Raw genomic sequence first — 19,381 nt, forward strand, 5'->3', positions numbered from 1 at the left:
CTCACTATCTCCGCCTCTTCTCTGCAACAACAATTTGTCCATTTGCTTACTCTTCCAGGCTCTGATGAAAAGGTCTGAAACATTAACCATTTCCGTCTCCATTGGTCCTGCCTGATATGTTCAGTGTTTTCAGCACATTCAGTTTTAACTTCAGATTTCTATCATCTACAGCTTAATCTTTGCTTTTCAACCAGCGAGTCCTCTGGGGCAGTCAAAGCCGGGTGTCTGCAGGCCTGAGGCTGGAGTTCTGTCCTGGGGTTAAAGCTGTGTGTGTGTGTGTGTGTGTGTGTGTGTGTGTGTGTGTGAGTGTGTGAGTGTGTGTGTGTGTGTGTGTGTGTGTGTGTGTGTGTGTGTGTGTGTGTGTGTGTGTGTGTGTGTGTGTGTGTGTGTGTGTGTGTGTGTGTGTGTGTGTGTGTGTGTGTGTGTGTGTGTGTGTGTGTGTGTGTGTGAGTGTGTGTGTGTGAGAGTGTGTGTGTGTGTGTGTGTGTGTGTGTGTGTGTGTGTGTGTGTGTGAGAGTGTGTGTGTGTGTGTGTGTGTGTGTGTGTGTGTGTGTGTGTGTGTGTGTGTGTGTGAGTGTGTGTGTGACAGGGAGGAATGCAGCTTGTTTTTCTTGTTTTTGTGGTGGTTGTTTGTTGTTCTGCTGATCATTGTGGGGATACTATATTGGCATCAGAATGTGCGGCAACTTTTGTGGGCTGACTCCAGCACATCTCTCGGGTGTATTCATTGTTAACACAAATGACACATTTCACTGTATGTTGCCATATACCTTTGATAAATAAACCTGAATCTTAAATCATACAACCACACACTCACAAGCATGCGAATAGGCACACAGCCTGTCACAAATGCACGAGCCACATACAAACTCACCCATGTGTACACATGATAACACAGTAACAAGCTGGTCAAGATGGCGCTGAGCTGTGGTCTCTGCAAGGCGTGGCTCTGACTTGGTTGTTTATTTAGGTTTGTAAGGATGGTTTTGCAGACAGAGAAGGAAGTTCGGATCCATAAGACCATAAGACAAAAGAGCAGAATTAGGCCATTCAGCCCATCGAGTCTGCTCCGCCATTCCATCATAGCTGAACCCAGATCTCACTCAACCCCATACACCTGCCTTCTCGTCGTATCCTTTGATGTGCTGACCAATCAGGAGACGATCAACTTGCACCTTAAATATATGCACGGACTTAGCCTCCACCGGAGTCTGTGTCTACTCGGTGGCTAAAAAAAAAATCCCCCCCCACTTCCGTTCTAAAGGGTCGCCCCTCAGTTTTGAGGCTGTGCCCTCTAGTTCTGGATATTCCCACCAAAGGAAACATCCTCTTCACATTCACCCTATCTAGTCCTTTCAACATTCTGTAGGTTTCAATGAGATCCCCCCACCCCCCGCGTTCTTCTAAATTCCAGTGAGTACAGACCCAAAGCTGCCAAACGCTCCTCGTATGTTAACCCCTTCATTCCCGGGATTATCCTCATGGACCTCCTCTGGACTCTTTCCAATGACAACATATCCATTCTGAGATTTGGGACCCAAAACTGTTGACAATACACTTAGTGCGGCCTGACAAGTGTCTTAAAAAAGCTCAGCATTATTTCCTTGCTTTTATATTCTATTCCCCTTGAAATAAATGCCAACAATGCATTTTCCTTCTTTACCATAGACTCAGCCGGTAATTAACCTTCTGGGAGTCTTGCACAAAGACTCTAAAGTCCCTCTGCATCTCTGATGTTTGAAACTTCTCCCCACTTAGATAATAGTCTACACTATTGTTTCTTTTACCAAAATGCATTATCATACATTTCCCAACACTGTATTCCATCTGCCACATTTTTGTCCATGACACAGTTGTAATGGGGGCTTTAAAATTAAAATTGTGTCATTATTCTTATTATATGTCTTTTCCAGCTCCCTTTGCAATCTCAACCCCACAGCTTGGCTACTATTTGGAGGCCTATATATGATTACCATAATGGTTTTCTCACCCTTGCAATTTCTTAACTCCATCCACAAATGACCCTATGTCACCTCTTTCTAAAGATGTATTTCCATCTCTTACCAACAGAGCCACACCACTGCCTATGCCTTCCTGCCTGTCCTATTGATACAAAGTATATCCTTTGATGTTAAGCTCCCAATTATGACCTTCTTTCAGCCACGGCTCAGTGATGCCCAAAAAGTCATACCGACCAATCTCCAATTATACCATGAGTTCATCCACTAGGATTCAGGGACAGATATGTGGGTCAGGCTAAGGCTCAGGGACAGGGATGTGGAGGAATTAGAGGGCAGGACACAGTCCAGATAGAAGCACTCCGTGGTCAAAGATCAGAGACACCTGAGGTCAGAGATTGAGTTGGCAGGCACTGAGGATTGTAGTTAATGATTAAGGTTGGCGGGTCCCATTAAAAAGGGCCATTGACCCACCCAGGTCAGCAGATCCCATGGATACCACTGCTGGGCCCCATCTCCCCCCACCGCCCAGGTCAGCAGGTCTCATGGACGAGGGCTGGTGACCACCACCTCCCTTCCCCAGACGGGCAGGTCCTATGAACAAGGGCTGTTGATCCACCCAGGTTGACAGACCTGGTGGATGAGGGGTGTTAACCTATCCAGGTTGGCAGATCCCATGGATGAGGGCTGTTGACCTCCACCCAGGGTTTGTTGGTTTGTGTGGACAGGAGGTACAAAGGCCACTGTTGTGTTCTGTGTTCTCAGCAATGGACAGTGTAACCCAGCATCTATAACATAAAGGACCACAGTATCCACAAGATATCTGGCACGCACACTCATGCACAGACACCCCATTACACGCATACCCCAAACAAAACACCCACATGTGTCATCAGTAGCCAGAGTCAGCTCTCTCCTACACTTTGAAGGCATTAATAAAGCAAAATGTCTGTCCCAGACAGTACCGGGCACTTACTTTTTATAGCCAGATACAAGCTCCAGGTAGTTGGTTGGGGTGACGTAGTTGTGTCTCCGCAATTCCAGCAACATCTTTTGGGAGTACGTGCTGACCGAACGATGCATCGTGACGAAGATGTGTGCCAGGTTACTGCGGAGCTGGAGAGGCAGAGGGAAGCACTGACCATGAGCATGAGGTCATGTCTACTCCCTGTTCTCTTTCTTTTTCCAAATCCCCACCGTGTCAGAGTCAAGAGTTACTCTATAGAGGTGCACAAGATGATGACAGGCATAGATAGAGTGGATAATCAGAAATTTTTTCTCAGGGTGGAAATGGCTAATACTAGGGGGAATACAGTAATTTTAAGGTGATTGGAGGAAAGTACATTTTTGACACAGAGAGTGGTGGATGTATGGAATGCTCTGACTGATTGACTTTGGAGTAGATTGAAGACAGTTTGCAGGAGGTTTGAGACATTTGAGTGGGTGAAAGTTTAGAGTGCCATATTCCATTGAGGAAACCCTGCATTGGAGATGGTTGATAGTGAATCTAAGCCGAGCCAAAAGATTGAAGTTTACATTGAGTTGCAGAAGTTCTGGACTGGAGTCTGGAGGGAAAGGCATTCAAAGGACAAGGAACATTACAGCACAGTACAGGCTCTTTGGCCCATGATGTGTGAACTTATTAATTACTCTAAGATCAATCTAACCCTTCTCTCCCATATAGACCTCCATTATTCTATCATCCATGTACCTATCTAAGAGCCTCTTAAATGTTCCTAATGTATCTGCCTCTACACCTGGCAGAATGTTCACCACCTACTACCCTCTGCAAAAACTTGTGTTTGCCAATCTCTCTATACTTTCCCCAAATCACCTCAAAATTATGCCCATCCACTGAGAGCCGTCAGTAAGGGTGTAGGTAACAGGTTTCAGAGCACTTACCTCTTCAGATCCTCCGACATCCACCTTCATCAGATACCGTTCAGCCACTTCAAGCAAAGCATCCTGTGGCCACTCCGAGAACCAATCGATGGTGGTACAGTTCACCAACGCTGGGTACTGGCGCATGCGGTTCCTTTAAAACAGTTCAGGGGAAAACAACACGTTCTTGGGTCAATCAAAATCTGGACTGGCAATAAAATTCACAAAATTTTATTGAAGCAGTGTTAACATTCCTCTTCTTACAGAGCCTATAAAAAGTACCACACCCCCTTGGAAGTTTTCATGTTTTACTGTTTTACAACATGGAATCATAATGGATTTAATTTGGTTTTTTTGACACTGGTCTACAGAAAAAAAACTTCTGTGTCAAAGTGAAAACAGATCTTTACAAAGTGATCTAAATTAATTGCAAATATAAAACAAAATAATTGATCGCATAAGTATTCACCCCTGTTAATATGACACACCAAATTATCACTGGTGCAGCCCATCGGTTTTAGAAGTCACATTATTAGTTAAATGGAAATCTGATTTTGGAGGCCTGATTGTAGTACAAATACACCTATATCTGGAAGGTCCAACTGCCGGTGAGTCAGTATCCTGGCAAAAACTACACCATAATGACAAAAGAACACTCCAAGTAACTCTGCAAAAAGGTTTTTGAAAAGTACAAGTCAGGAGATGGATACAAGAACATTTCTGAGTACGGTTAAATCAATCATCAAGAAATGGAAAGAATATGGCACAGCTGTAAATCTGCCTGGAGCAGAACATCCTCAAAAACTGAGTGACTGTGCATGAAGGGGACTAGTGAGGGAGGCCACCAAGAGACCTATGACAACTGGAGGAGTCACAAGCTTCAGTGGCTGAGATGGAAGAGACTGCGCATACACCAACTGTTGCCTGGGTGCTTCAGCAGTCACAGCTTTATGGTAGAGTGGCAAAGAGAAAGCCATTGTTAAAAAAAATTTGCATGACATCTCAGCTAGAGTTTGCTAGAAGGCAAGTGGGAGACTCCGAAGTCAGCTGGAAGGTGGTTCTATGGTCTAATGAGATCACAATAGAGCTTTTAGGCCATCAGACTAAGTGCTATGTTTGGCACAAGCCAAACACCACACATCATCAAAAACACACCATCCCTACTGTGAAACATGGTGGTGGCTGCATCGTGCTGTGGGAATGCTTCCCTGCAGCAGGCCCTGGAAGGCTTGTGAAGATAGAGGGTAAAATGAATGCAGCAAAATGCAAGGAAATCCTAGAGCAAAACCTGATGTAGTCTTCAAGAGAACTGTGACTTGGGAGAAAACTTGTTTTCCAGCAAGACAATGACCTCAAGCATAAAGTCAAAGCTACACAGGAATGGTTTAAAAACAACAAAGTTAATGTCCTGGAGTGGCCAAGTCAGAGTCCAGACCTCAATGCAACTGAGAATGTGTGGCTGGACTTGAAAAGGGCTGTTCACTCACAATCCCCTCCAATCTGACAAAGCTTGAATAGTTTGTAAAGAGGAATGGGGTAAAATTGCAGTGAATTGAATTGAATTGAATTGACTTTATTTCTTACATCCTTCACATACATGAGGAGTAAAAATCTTTACGTTATGTCTCCATCTAAATGTGCGATATGCAATCATAGTAATTTATAATAATTTATAATAAATAGAACAGTCAATGCAACATAGAAAAACACTCAGATCAGAGTGAATTAATCAGTCTGATGGCCTGGTGGAAGAAGCTGTCCCGGAGTCTGTTGGTCCTGGCTTTTATACTGCAGTACAATTTCCCGGATGGTAGCAACTGGAATAGATTGTGGTTGAGGTGACTTGGGTCCCCAGTGATCTTTTTCACACCTGTCTTTGTAAATGTCCTGAATCAAGGGAAGTCCCTCTTCCCTCCGGGAGAAGGCTCAGGAACCTGAAGACTCATACAGCCAGATTTGGGAACAGCTTCTTTCCAACTGTGATAAGACTGCTGAACGATCCTGACCCGGATCTGGGCCGTACCCTCCAAATTTCTGGACCTGCCTCTCAGTTTTTTTTATACTACCTTACTTTCCATTTTTCTATTTTCTATTTATGATTTATAATTTAAATTTTTAATATTTACTATCGATTTGTAATCCAGGGAGTGGGAAGCACAGAATCAAATATCGCTGTGATGATTGTACGTTCTAGTATCAATTGTTTGGTGACAATAAAGTATAAAGTTCACAACTGCAGATGCGCTGGGCTGTCCGCACCACTCTCTGCGGAATCCTGCAATTAACGGAGGTACAGTTCCCATACCAGGCAGTGACCCAGCCAGTCAGGGTGTAGAAAGTTCGTAGTACTTGGGGGCCAATAGCAAACTTCCTCAACTGTCTGAGGTGAAAGAGACGCTGTTGTGCCTTTTTCACCACACAGTTAGTGTGTACAGACCATGTGAGGTCCTTGGCGATGTGGATACCGAGGAGATTAAAGTTGTTTATCCTCTCAACTCCCAGATCCATTGATATCAATAAGAGTTAGCCCATCTCCATTTCTCCTCTGATCCACAACCAGCTCCTTTGTTTATGTGACATTGAGGGAGAGGTTGTTTTCTTGACACCAGTGTGTCAGAGAGATAACTTCTTCCCTGTAGGGCCACCTCGTTATTGTTTAAGATAAGGCCAATCAATGTAGTGTCATCATCAAATTTAATTAGCAGATTAGAGCTGTGGGCGGCAACACAGTCATGGGTATGCAGGGAGTAAAGGAGGGGATTTAGTATACGGCCCTGAGGGGCTCCTGTGTTGAGAGTCAGAGGGGCTCCTGTATTGAGAGTAAGAGGGGTAGAAGTGAGGGAGCCCACTCTTATCACCTACCGGCGATCTGACAGGAAGTCCAGGATCCAGCTGCACAAGGCAGGGTCAAGGCTGAGGTCTCTGAGCTTCCTGTCGAGCCTGGATTTAATTATGGTGTTGAATGCTGAACTGTAGTCCAAGAACAGCATTCTCACATAAGCATCCTTCTCCAGATGTGCAAGGACGGTATGTAGAGCAGTGGCTATTGCATCATCTGTCGATCGGTTGTGTCAGTAGGTGATCAGCCTCTCAAAGTATTTGCTTTTTTTTTGAGGTGAGTGTGACAGGACGTCAGTCGTTCAGGCATGTTACCTTGGTCTTTTTCGGTACAGGGACAGTAGTGGATAATTTGAAGCTGGAGGGCACTCTACACTGGGAGAGGGAGAGAGAGCAGGAAGATACTCTACACTGCAAGGCTGTAATTACTGCCAAAGGTGCATCTACTAAATACTGACTTGAAGGGGGTGAATAATTATGCAATGAATTATTTTGTGTTTAATAACTTTAGTCTAGTTTGTAGCGATATGTTTTCACTTTGACACGAGTTTTTTCTGTTGATCAGTGTCAAAAAAGCCAAATTAAATCCGCTGTGATTCAGTGTTGTAAAACAATAAAACACGAAAACCTGCAAGGGGGGTGAATACTTTTTATAGACTCTGTAAATGAGAATCTCGGGACACAACTTTGACCAGCAGGTCATATTCATTCATTGATTTGCAAGGGTTGGAATAGGGAAAGATCTATCAAAGTCTTGAGAGAGATCTATGACAGACATCACATAGTACAGTAAGGCAGTTGTTCCCACTATTATGGTAGTCCACCATCACCCACTTGGATCCCACGCAGTCTTACTTCCCAGACCAGCTTGCCACGAGGGACCCTGTCAAAGGCCTTGTTAACTCTATGTACACTAGATAAGATCTATATGTTATCTATTTAGGGTAGTAAGGTAGCAGTTTGAGTAATGCTATTGCAGCTTTAGCTGTAAGATTAGGTTTCGATTCCTGCCGCTGTCTGATAGGTGTTTGTATGTTCTCCTCGTGACCACGTGAGTGTCCTCCCACATTCCCGGTTAGGGTTAGTAAATTGTGAGCATGCTATGATGGCATCAGAAGTGTGGCAACACTTGGCCCAACACAATCCCTGCTGATTTGATTCAAGTGACACATTTTGCATGCTTTGTGTACATGTGACAAATAAAGCTAATCTCTAACAACTCCTTCACTCAGCACTAAATATTGTCTGTGACTTGCTGACACAGTGGTTATCATTTCCTGACCGTTGGGAACTACAGCTAGAGAATGGAGAACATTGGATGGACCTTAACCACACCCAAAACACCACTCACAGAATATTACTGCAGCTGACTGGTTTGGAGCAGAAGGAACCTAGGGGAGGTAATCAGTTGTAAAGGGTGCTGGCAAAGGACTTCACGAGCTACACCCAAGACAGTTTAGCCCTGTGTTATACAACTGCAGTCAATAGCATCTTAAGATGCTTCTTGCAATCTGGGTGACTCTGTCTGTAGCAAGTGCTACCAGTCCAGATTCAGCTGCAGATTTATCTACCACATGTACATCAAAGCATACAATAAAATGTGTCATATGCTTCAGTAACAATCACACATTTTTCGTGCCAACAAAGCAGACGGTTATAACGCTCGGCACAACAACACAGAATACAACAAAGCAGAACACAACAAAATATGCCCATTTCCTCGCTCGCACCCTTCCTCCCACTCACACTCACACACAGTTCAGGCTCTGGGCCTCTAGGCTTCGGCCATCAGCTGCAACTATCAGACTGCTGATTGACCTTTGGGTCTCAATCTTTGGTATCAATCCCAGGACTAGATGATGGCAGAATCCTGCAGCTCAAACTCCAAGCATGCTGATTGACCGGCCCTCATGCATCCAGCTCACACAGACATGCATATGGGCAGCCCAAAACTAAGGATGTCCCTTGACCAGCTTGAGGACCAGGGCTCAGGGCCTGAGCAAGAGCGTGAGGCACTGTGCTTTACCGGTAAGGCTGAGAGTTACACAGATAACATGGTATTCTACTGCCGTTACAGAGGGGATGTGTGAACTCAGCACAGGCAGGTTATCAGTAAAGTGAGAAATGAAGGCTAGTGTGTTACTGTAATGGTGAAGAGCAGGGTCAACAAGTCCAAGGATCCCTGATTGTCAACACATAACACAGGGTGAGCAACAGAAACTTATGACAGATATAGAGAACTGGAATTGTTCTATTGTCACATGCACCAAGATACAGTGAAGAACTTGTCTTGTGTACTGCTCCTACAGATCAAATCATTCTGCAGTGCACTGAGGTAGAACAGGACGAAGTGTAACAGTGACACAGAGAGTACAGTGCAAGTGGACAGGAAGGTGAAAGGTCATAATCAGGTAGATCTTATTGTCCAAGAAGTCTGTTCAAGGTGACAGCAGGGTAGAAGCTGTCCTTGAACCTGGTGGTTGTGCTTTCAGGCTTTAGTATCTTCTGCCCAATGGAAGGGTGAGGTGTGGGTGGGGACTTCCATTATGCTGGCTGCTTCACTGAGGTAGCAAGAAGTGTAGACAGAGTCGATGGAGGGGAGGTTGGTTTCCGTGATGTACTGAGCTGTGTCCATAACTCTCTGAGGTTTCTTGTAGTCACAGGCAGAGTAGTTGCTGTACCAAACTATGGTGTATCCAGATGGGATACCTTCATTGATAAAATCTGTTTGTTATTGTACCTGCAGAAAGCATTTCCTATGGCAGCTCATTCCACATAGATACTACTCTCTGGGTGAAAAATTTGCCCCTCAAGTGCCCACTAAATCTTTCCCCTCACACCTTAAACTAATACCCTCCAGTTCTTGCTTCCCCCAACTCTGGAAAAAGACTTGAGTGTGTTCACCCAGGAGGAATTAACAATCAGAGTGCATGGGTTTAAGGAAGGTATGGATAGATCTGAAGGAGTTTAAAAAAGACTTCACCCAGGAGTGATTAACCCCTGGAACTCATGGAGGGTGATGGAAACATTTCAGAAATATCTACTGAGGCATTTGAAATGCCCTTGTATAGAATATTATTAGGAGAGTTGCTAGGTGACTGGCATGGACTCAGTGAGGGGAAGGCTGGATGAACTGTGATATCTGATTCGGAAAGCGAATGGGAGTAAGACAGACAGGAATAACTTCACACTGTGAGCTTATTAGAAACAGATCATGAAAAAAACAGTCCCAGGATTTGAATTAGAAGTCCATTGTTGATGCAGAACGAAAGTCCTCAGTGTTGTAACATGATATCATCACACAGGATTCTCTACAGACTGGCCCTGAGAAAAGTATAGACCCCACCACTAGGCCTCACCTGAACGGGTCTCCAACAGGACTCATGCACAACACCACATGCAGATTGCTTTGCACTCTTTCCATGAAGAAATTAAAGATTCCTTCAGTTGTTTCAGGAACAGACTCATTTTTTGCTTCATTTAGAAGAGCATTTTTGATCTAGAGGTGGAGAGAAGTATTAATAACCACATCAAGTTAGAGGTTAAAATACAGACATGGAATAAAGTGTGCACCAATACATAAATACCAGAGTGTATTTACAATGTAAACAGCATTATATAAAGTGGTTTAAATTGTTTACAGTGCAGTGCAATATGAGGATGGGGGGTGGGGGCTAACCAGTATAGTTGATCAGATTAACTGCCTGGGGGATGTAACTTTTAGGATGGCATGAAGCTTTTTTTTGTTTGTTTTAATAGTCCTATAGTATTTTGGAAAAGTATTGTCCAAAGTATATAGTATTTTGAAAAAGGCAGTTTTCAGGGTGGGTGGTGTTTGCAATGACTTTTCCTGCCTGCTTCTCTTCCTGGACATGTACAAGTCCTGCAAGGATGGGAGACTGCAGCCAATGACCTTTCCTACGGACCTGACAGTTCACTATAGATTTGTAATTTTGTGGAAGAGTACTGCACAAAACCAAAGAGCAATGGCTCATGTGAGGATGCTCTCTATGATGGCAGAGTATAAGTAATTTTTATCAACTACCATAAGAAGTACATCCTAATGAGATCCCATGTCATAATGATGCCCAAGAGCCTGAATGTTGAAATGGGGCTTACTGTAGAGTTGTTGATGGTGAATGATAAGACTACATTTGGAGTTTTGATCTGCTTACCTAAAGAAGGCATTTGCATTGAGGAGTTGCACTGCAGGTTCAGCAGAGAGACTCCTGGGACGGAAGGTTTAGGTAAACTAGGCCTGCAATTTCTGGACTTTAGAAGAACACAAGAGAATCTCAGTGAATCCATTAATACTCCGAAAGAGTAGATGTGGGTCAAATTTTTCCCAGGACTGTATGTGCAATGGCTTACAGTTTCAGCATGTGCAACAGATGATCAAGATTGAGCTAAGAAACATTCTCTCAGAGGGTGGTCAACCTGTGGAACTCTTTACCACTGAGTTCTGGAGATGCCACATTCCTGGAGACATTTGAAAGGCATCGAGGATGGTGGGGACAGAGCAGGAACACAGTATTAAGGTAGCAGGTCAGCTTAAGCGACCTAATAAGACCATAAAACCGTAAGATACAGGAGCAGAATTAGGCAATTTGGTCCATCAAGTCTACTCTGCCATTTCATCATGGATGATGCAATTTTCCTCTCAGCCCCAATATCCCCATATCCCTTCATGCCCTGACCAATCAAGAATCTATTAACCTATGATTTAAATCTACAAAAAGACTTGGCCTCCACAGCTGCCAGTGGCAAAGAATCCCAGAGATTCACCACTCTCTGCTAAAGAAATTCCTCCTTGTCTCCGTTCCAAAAGCATGACCCTCTATTCTGAGGCTGTGTCCTCAGGTCTTGAACTCTCCCGCCATAGGAATCATCCTCTCCACATTCAGTCTATCAAGGCCTTTCACCATTCGATAGGTTTCAATGAGGTCACCCCTCATTCTTCCGTATTCTAGTGAATACAGGCCCAAAGCCGCTCTTCATGTGACAAGCCATTCAATCCTGGAATCATTTTTGTGAACCTCTTTTGAACCCTCTCCAGATTCAGCACATCCTTTCTAAGAAAAGGGGCCCGAACCTGTTCACAATACTCCAAGTAAAGCCTCACCACTGCTTTATAAAGTTTCAACATTACATCCTTGCTTTTATATTCTAGTTTCTTGAAATGAATGCTAATTTGTATTTGTCTTCCTCACCATAGAGAATCCTGCACAAGGATTCAAGTCCTTCTGCAGCCTCTCTACTCCCTCAAAACTACCTGACCCTCCACCTATTTTCATATCATCTGCAAACTTTCAATAAAGCCATCAATTCCATCATCCAAATCATAGACATACAATGTAAAAAGAATCAGTTCCAACACAGACCCCTGTGGAACACCACTAGTCACCGCAGCTAACCAGAAAAGGTTCCCTTTATTCCCATCCTTTACTTCCTGCCAATCAGCCACTGCTTTATCCTTGGTAGAATCGTTTCTGTAACACCTTGGGCCTGTAGCTTGTTAAGCAGCCTCATGTGCGGCACCTTGTCAAATGCTTTCTGCATATCCAGGTACACAACGTCAACAGATTCTCCTTGATATATCCTGCTTTGTATTTCTTCAAAGAATTCCCTTGAGGAAATCATGCTGCCTATGGCCTATTCTGTCATGTGCTTCCGAGTACCCTGAGACCTCATCCTCAATACTGCAACATCTTCCAAACCACTGAAGTCAGACTGGCTGCGAGTCTTCCTTTCTTCTGCCTCTCTCCCTTCCTGAAAAGTGCAGTGACATTTGCAATTTTCCAGTCCATTCAAGAACCTAGTGATTCTTGAACAATCATTACTAACGGCTCTATGATCTCCTCAGCTACCTCCTTCAGAACTCCGGGGAGCACACCATCTGGTTCAAGGTTACTTATCTACCTTCAGACCTTTCAGCTTCACAAGAATCTTTTCTCTCGTTATACTAATTTCACACACTTCATGCCTCCTGACATCTGGAACTTCCACTATATTGCTAGTGTCTTTCACAGTGAAGACTGATGCAAAATACTTATTCAGTTTGTCCACCATTTCATTGTCCTTCATTACTACCTTCCAGGATCGTTTTCCAGTGGTCTGATATTCACTCTCACCTCTCTTTTACACTTTATGTATCTAAAGAAACTTTTGGTATCTTCTTTAATATTATTGGCTAGTGTACTTTTGTTTTGCAACATTACCTTCTTAATGACTTTTTTAGTTGCCTTCAGTTGGTTTTTAAAAGCTTCCCAATCCCCTAACTTTCCACTAATTTTTGCTCTATTATATGCCCTCTCTTTGGCTTTTATATTGGCTTTGACTTCTCTTGTTAGCCAGTTTTGTCATCTTTTCTTTAGAATACTTATTCCTCTTTGGGATGTATATATTCTGTGCCTTCCAAATTACTTCTAGAAATTCCAGCCGTTGCTGCTTGCCATCATCCCTGCTAGTGTTCTCTTCCAATTAATTCTGGCCAATTTCTCTCATACCTCTGAAATTCCCTTTACTCCACTGTAATACTGATACATCTGACTTTAGCTTCTCCTCAAATTTCATGGTAAATTCAAAAATATTATGATCACTTTCCCCTAAGGGTTCTTTTACCTTAACCTCTCTAATCAATTCTGGTTCATTGCACAACACTCCATCCAGAATAGCTGATCCCCACGAGCTGCTCTGAAAAGCCATCTCGTAGGCACTCTAGAAATTCCCCCTCCTATAATCCAGGACCAACCTGATTTTCCCAATCCACCTGCATATTAAAGTCCCCCGTGACTATTGTAACATTGCCCTTTTGGCATGTATTTTCTCTCTCCCGTTGTGACTCGTAGGCCATATACTGTTTGGTGGGGTGGGGGGGAGTCTGTATACAACTCCCATCAGGGTCTTTTTTTACCCTTGCAGTTCCTTAGCTCTATCCACAATGATTCAATATCATCTAAGCCTAGGTCACCTTTTTTTTAATGATACGATTTCATTTTTTACCAAAAGAGCAATGTCACCCCCTCTGCCTTCCTGCCTGTCCTTTCAATACAATGTGTATTCTTGGACATTAAGCTCCCAGCTATAATCTTACAGCCATGATTCAGTGATGCCTACAACATCATACCTGACAATCTGCAACTGTGCTGCAAAGTTCATCTACCTTATTTCGTCCACTGCGCATTTAGATACATCTTCAGTCCTGTATTCACCCTATTCAATTTTGTCCGCCTTTTATGTTGCAACTCTTTGATTCCTAACTTTGTCTGAGGTCTTACCAACATCTGCCTCGACAACCTCTCAACTAACTGTTCTGGTACTTTCTGGCATCTCCCTCCAACTCTCATTTAAACCCCACTGTGTAGCATTAACAAATTTTCCTGCTAGGATATTAGTACCCCTCCAGCTCAGGTTCTAACAGCCCTTTCTGTACAGGTCCCACCTTCAATGATCCAAAAATCTTATGCTTTCCCTCCTACACCAACTCCATGGCCACGTGTTAAGCTGTATAATCTTCCTAGTTCTGTAGCACATGGCACATGTAGCAATCCTGAGATCACAACTCTGGAGGTACTGCCTTTTAACTTAGCATCTAACATCCTGAACTCCCTACATAGAACCTCAAAACTCATCCTACCCATGTCATTAGTACATACATGGATCACGACTTCTGGCTGTTCACGCTCCCACTTAAAATGCTGAGGACTCGATCTGATATGTCCTGGAACCTGACACCTAGGAGGCAACATAGCATCGGGGAGTCTTGTTCTTGTCCACAGAACCTACAAATCCTCTATCATCACAGCATGCTTCTACCCTCTTCCCTTCTGAGTCACAGAGGCAAAATCATTTCCAGAGATCTGACCACTGTGACTCTCCTCTGATAGGTCATCTGCCACGGCAGTATCCAAAATGATATATCTGTTGCTGAGGGGGATGGCCACAGAGTTCTCTGCACTGGCTCCTTAACCCCTTCCTCATTCCTGAGTGTCACCTAGTTTCCTGTGTCCTGCACCTTGTGTGCAACTATCTCTTTATATGTCCTACCTATCACCCCTATAGTCTCCTGAGTGATAGAAGCTGCAATTGGATGAACTTCTCGCAGGGTCACTGGAGGTCTCCCTGCTTTCCCACATCCTGCAAGAGGAGCATTTCACTCTACTGTCTTAGCTGAGCAGATATAAGGAGGAAAAAAACCTTGAGCTTTTCTTCCCTTTGCTCTCTCTGAGTGAAGTCTCTCTTCACTGAAGTCTCAAGATCACCACAATGACTATGTCCACTCAGTTGACAGCCACTGCGCTTGCCCCTGCCTTCCTTTAATTTGCTCTTACTAATCATTCTCAGACACCGATTTGTCACTGGTCAAAGCTCTATTATGCTGCCACAAACTGCTGCTGCCTTTTATCCTTGGGCAGTGGACCTGATTGAAGTCCCCTCCTCTCCAAACATCCGATGTCTGGATTCATTGCCACAACCCACTGCTGCCTTTTATCCTCAGGCAGTGGATATGATTGAAGTCTCCTCTTCTCCAAACTTCTGGTCAAAGGTCTATTATAACTTAATATTTCTGTTACTTTACCACCATTTTAAGTATATTCTATTTATTCTTCCTCAGAAGGACATCCCTTCAGAACAGAGATGGGGAGTAATCTGAGGAATTTATTGCCGCAGACGGCTGTGTAAACCAAGTCACCGGGTATATTTAAAGCAGAGATTGACAGGTTTTATATTACTACAGATGTCAAAGGTTACAAGGAGAAGGCAGGAGAACAGGGTTGAGAGGGAAAATAAATCAGCAATGATCGAGTGGCGGAGCAAACCTGATGGGCCGAATAGTCTAACTCTACTCCTGTCTTATGGTCTTACAGAAGCAATGAAACTCCACACCTTTCCCAAGATGTGCAGGATCCTAAAATCCAAACATCTAGTCACTAACCAATTTATGTTAGTCTAATGTGTCTTTCTCTCTGTATCCTTATTCAATGGACCATCCATCAGTTACACTTTCTGCTCATTTTCTCATGGATGTGTGTAAGTTCCTAACGTGTGTCTCCTCCATTGTAACAAAGACAAATGGTGTGTTGGCCTTTAATCTAAGAAACTTGAATTATAGGAGGAAGGAAGGTGCTGTAATTCTACAGATCTCTGGTGCTAATCTCAGTGTGATGTAAAGGAACTCTGCATGAAGCTGGGAGGTTTAAACCAGTTTGCATGTCTATCATTCACTCACCTCCTCAAGTTCATCTGCTTTAAACAAATTTGGAACTTCTCCTGAGCTCAGGATATTATTAATATCTTCCAAGAAGCTCTCTTCAACTAATTGGGTATCCGTGAAGAGAAACATTGTTGGATTATTTCGAACTCCAGCTTCTTTGTAAATTTTCTTGAGATCTGCGAAGGTACAGGTGAGTTCAATAAACATGAAAGCTTTTAAAGTCATATTTGTTTCCCATTTCTTCAAGACTATGGGATGTCATTCTACAGATTCCATCCAGATATAAATTTCTACAGATGTACATCAGGTGTGACACCAAAGACTCTAGCGAATTTCTCCAGATGCGGAGAGCTGGTTGCTTCAGTTTGGTAAAGAGACACCAATGCACAGGATCGGAAAAAGCTGCAGAAGCTTGTTAACTCAGCCAGCTCCATCATGGGCACCGGTCTCTCCACCATTGAGGACAAAAGGAGGTGCCTCAGGACGGCAGCACTAGTCTTTAGGGAACCACTCCAGCCAGGACAGAGCCTCTTCTTGTGGCTATCACAGGATCTTCAAATGTTTTCATTTCTGCTTCTTCTCCTTCACCATCAGGTTTCTAAACAGTCCAAGAATCCATTAACATTACCCTCCCTATTTTGCACTCTTCTTTCCCTACTTAGTTTTTAAAATATATTCCTTATTATAATCTAGTATACTTTATGTATTGCATTGTACTGCTGCTGCAAAACAACAAATTTCACATCATAAGTATGTCAGTGATAATAAACTTGATTTTGATTCTGATGCCTGTGTAAGCTCCACAAGATAGCATGCTAGGGAGTTTCTCTTTGGAGCAAGGAAGGATGAGAGGTGACTTGAAAGAAGTGTACAAGATGATGAGAGACTTTTCCCTGAGGTAGAAATGGTTAATACGAGTGGGTGTAATTTTAAGTGGATTGGAGGAAAGTATAGGGGTGGTTTCACAGAGAGTGGTGGGTGTGTGGAACACACGGCAGAGGTGGTGGTAGAGACTGATACATGAGGAGCATTTAATAGCATTTTAGATAGACACATGAATAATAGAAAAATGGAGGGCTATGTAGGAGGGAAAGGTTAGATCAGAGGTTCCAAACCTGAGATCCACAGACAGCTTGCTTAATCGTATCAGTCTGTGGCATTATAAAGGTTGGGAACCCCTGGGTTAGATTGATCTCAGAGTCTGTTAAAATGTTGGCAAAACATCATGGGCCAAAGAGCCTGTAATGTGCTGTAAGGTTTGACTTTTTATGTTCTATGAATCATAGGATGCACATTGTAACATCACCAGCACAACATGAAGTTGGTACAGGGAGAGGACCTACCGTCTCTAAACTCCAGCTTGCGATAGACCTTAGTAACTTCGATTTTGTACGTATTGTAGACAGAGATGAAGGCTGATAGCTGGGAGAGACTCTGCCGCCCACTGCCCCCAATCCCAACCAAGAGCATGTTTCCTCGGGGCTGGCCAATCACACGCACTATCCGGGTCACTGTGGGAGGAAGAGTGGAGGATTCAGCTGCAGGCAGGCCAACATGCGTAGCACACATGGAGACAACTGGTCTCCTCGCTTACCATCAACACAGAAGATCTTCTACCTGATATACTAACAGTCTCTTCCCACAGATGCTGCCTGATCTGCTGAGTACTTCCAGCATTAGGGGCAGCGTGGTAGCATAGAGGTTAGTGTAACACTTTGCAGCAACAGCGATCAGAGGCTTGGGGTAGAATTCCTACTGCTATCTGTAAGGAGTTTGTACATTCTCCCCATGACTGCATGGGCTTCCTCCATGTGCTCCGGTTTCCTCTTACCTTCCAAATATTAAAAGGACCGAACAGATTAGATATGGCGCAGTTATTTCCCATGGTAGGGGAGTCTAGGACAAGAGGGCACGACTTCAGGATTGAAGGACGTCCATTTAGAACTGAGATGCAGAGAAATTACTTTAGTCAGAGGGTGGTAAATCTGTGGAATTTGTTGCCACGAGTGGCTGTGGAGGCGAAGCCATTGGGTGTATTTAAGGCAGAGATAGATAGGTTCTTGATTAGCCAGGGCATCAAAGGGTATGGGGTGAAGGCAGGGGAGTGGGGATGACTGGAAGAATTGGATCAGCCCATGATTGAATGGTGGAGCAGACTTGATGGGCCGAGTGGCCTACTTCTGCTGCTATATCTTACCTTATCTTATTCCAGACACATACGTGTTAGTAGGTTAATTGATCTTGTCGGTGTAATTGGGCAGCGTAGGTATCTTGAAATAAATAATAGGCTCAGAGGACACCTGAAGGCTGGGCTGGGATCAGGGAAAAGGTTTTCTTGGTGCTTTATCCATTGTGATAGCACAAACATCTTTCCTAAAACATTTTGTAGCCTTTCAAAGACTGAAGGCAGCTATGGTCAAGTTGAGAAAGTGGGAAGGACAAGTAGCCAAGTTTTGAAGGTCTGTGCTTACTGATTTGATATAAGAGCCCCAGAATAGTTTTATTTTGGTTACCGTGTTCAATGGCATCTTTGAATAGAACAAGGCTCATTGGCACCACCCCAGGGGTGGCGTTATACTCCTCCAGCTGGGCCTCCATGTAGGCTTTCAGTGCCTTGAAGTTGGTGAGGTCTTCATAGACATCTCCTCGCATGAAGTCACCTGGCCAAGAAAGAAAGACTTCCACATTAATCAGGGCCTACCTGTAGGAGAACTGTTGATGCACTTTGGTAGGTGAAAGGGATTTGGTGTGGGGAGGTGGCACTTGATTCTTGAACTGGGCTTCTATTTTGTATGCATTGTAAACAAAGATGAAGTCTGATATCTGGGAGAGACTCTGCCACCCACTACCCCCAAACCCAGCCAAGATCATGTTTCCTCGGGGCTGGCTGATTGCACGCCCTGGGCTGACAGCTGAAGGTGCTGCGCTGGAAAATGGGGCTAAACCACCTCATGTAGCACTGGTGAACCTGGAACAGGAAAGCAGTCAGGTTTGGGGTCCCCACTCGAAGGGTGATGATTGAACATTTCAGAGAGACCATTTCTCTTTGGAGTAAAGGAGGATTCAAGGTGTACAAGATAATCAAGTGGGCAGCCAGAGACTACTTCCCAGGGTGGAAATGGCTAGCATGAAGAGGCATCATTTTAAGATGACTGAAAAAAAGTGATTGGTAGGGGGATGGCAGAGGTGAGTTTTTTTCCCACACAGAATGGTGGGAGCGTGGAACATGTTGCCAGGGCTGGTGGCAGTGGAAAGGATATTAAGGACATTTAAGAGGTACATGGATGATAGAAAAATGGAGAGAAATGTGGGAGGAAAGGGTTAGATCAATCCTGGAGTAAGTAAATATGTCGGGACAACTTCATGGGCCAAAGGGTTCGTACTATGCTGTACTGTTCTATCTCCCTTGGTGATAATTTTGATGAGAAAGTGGCCAAAGGTGTAATATTCCACAGTTCAGGTGACGCTGCTCATAAGCACTGAGAGAGAT

The 19,381-nt window shown here is 43.9% G+C and overlaps 1 protein-coding gene across 1 annotated transcript in view; it reads right to left on the reverse strand.

Moving 5' to 3' along the window:
* Positions 1–19,381, reverse strand: part of dnah2 (dynein, axonemal, heavy chain 2) — a 503,144-nt gene that overhangs the window by 180,736 nt on the left and 303,027 nt on the right. Inside the window, exons 55-60 of the mRNA XM_063048700.1 lie at positions 18,405–18,551; positions 17,235–17,402; positions 15,907–16,067; positions 10,037–10,176; positions 3,861–3,993; positions 2,935–3,074 (exon numbers count right to left, since the gene is read on the reverse strand). Coding sequence (XP_062904770.1) covers positions 2,935–3,074; positions 3,861–3,993; positions 10,037–10,176; positions 15,907–16,067; positions 17,235–17,402; positions 18,405–18,551 — 889 coding nt within the window. The remainder of the gene's footprint in view (positions 1–2,934; positions 3,075–3,860; positions 3,994–10,036; positions 10,177–15,906; positions 16,068–17,234; positions 17,403–18,404; positions 18,552–19,381) is intronic.

The sequence above is a fragment of the Mobula hypostoma genome, chromosome 5 (assembly GCF_963921235.1).
Source record: "Mobula hypostoma chromosome 5, sMobHyp1.1, whole genome shotgun sequence".
Lineage (NCBI taxonomy): Eukaryota > Metazoa > Chordata > Chondrichthyes > Myliobatiformes > Myliobatidae > Mobula > Mobula hypostoma.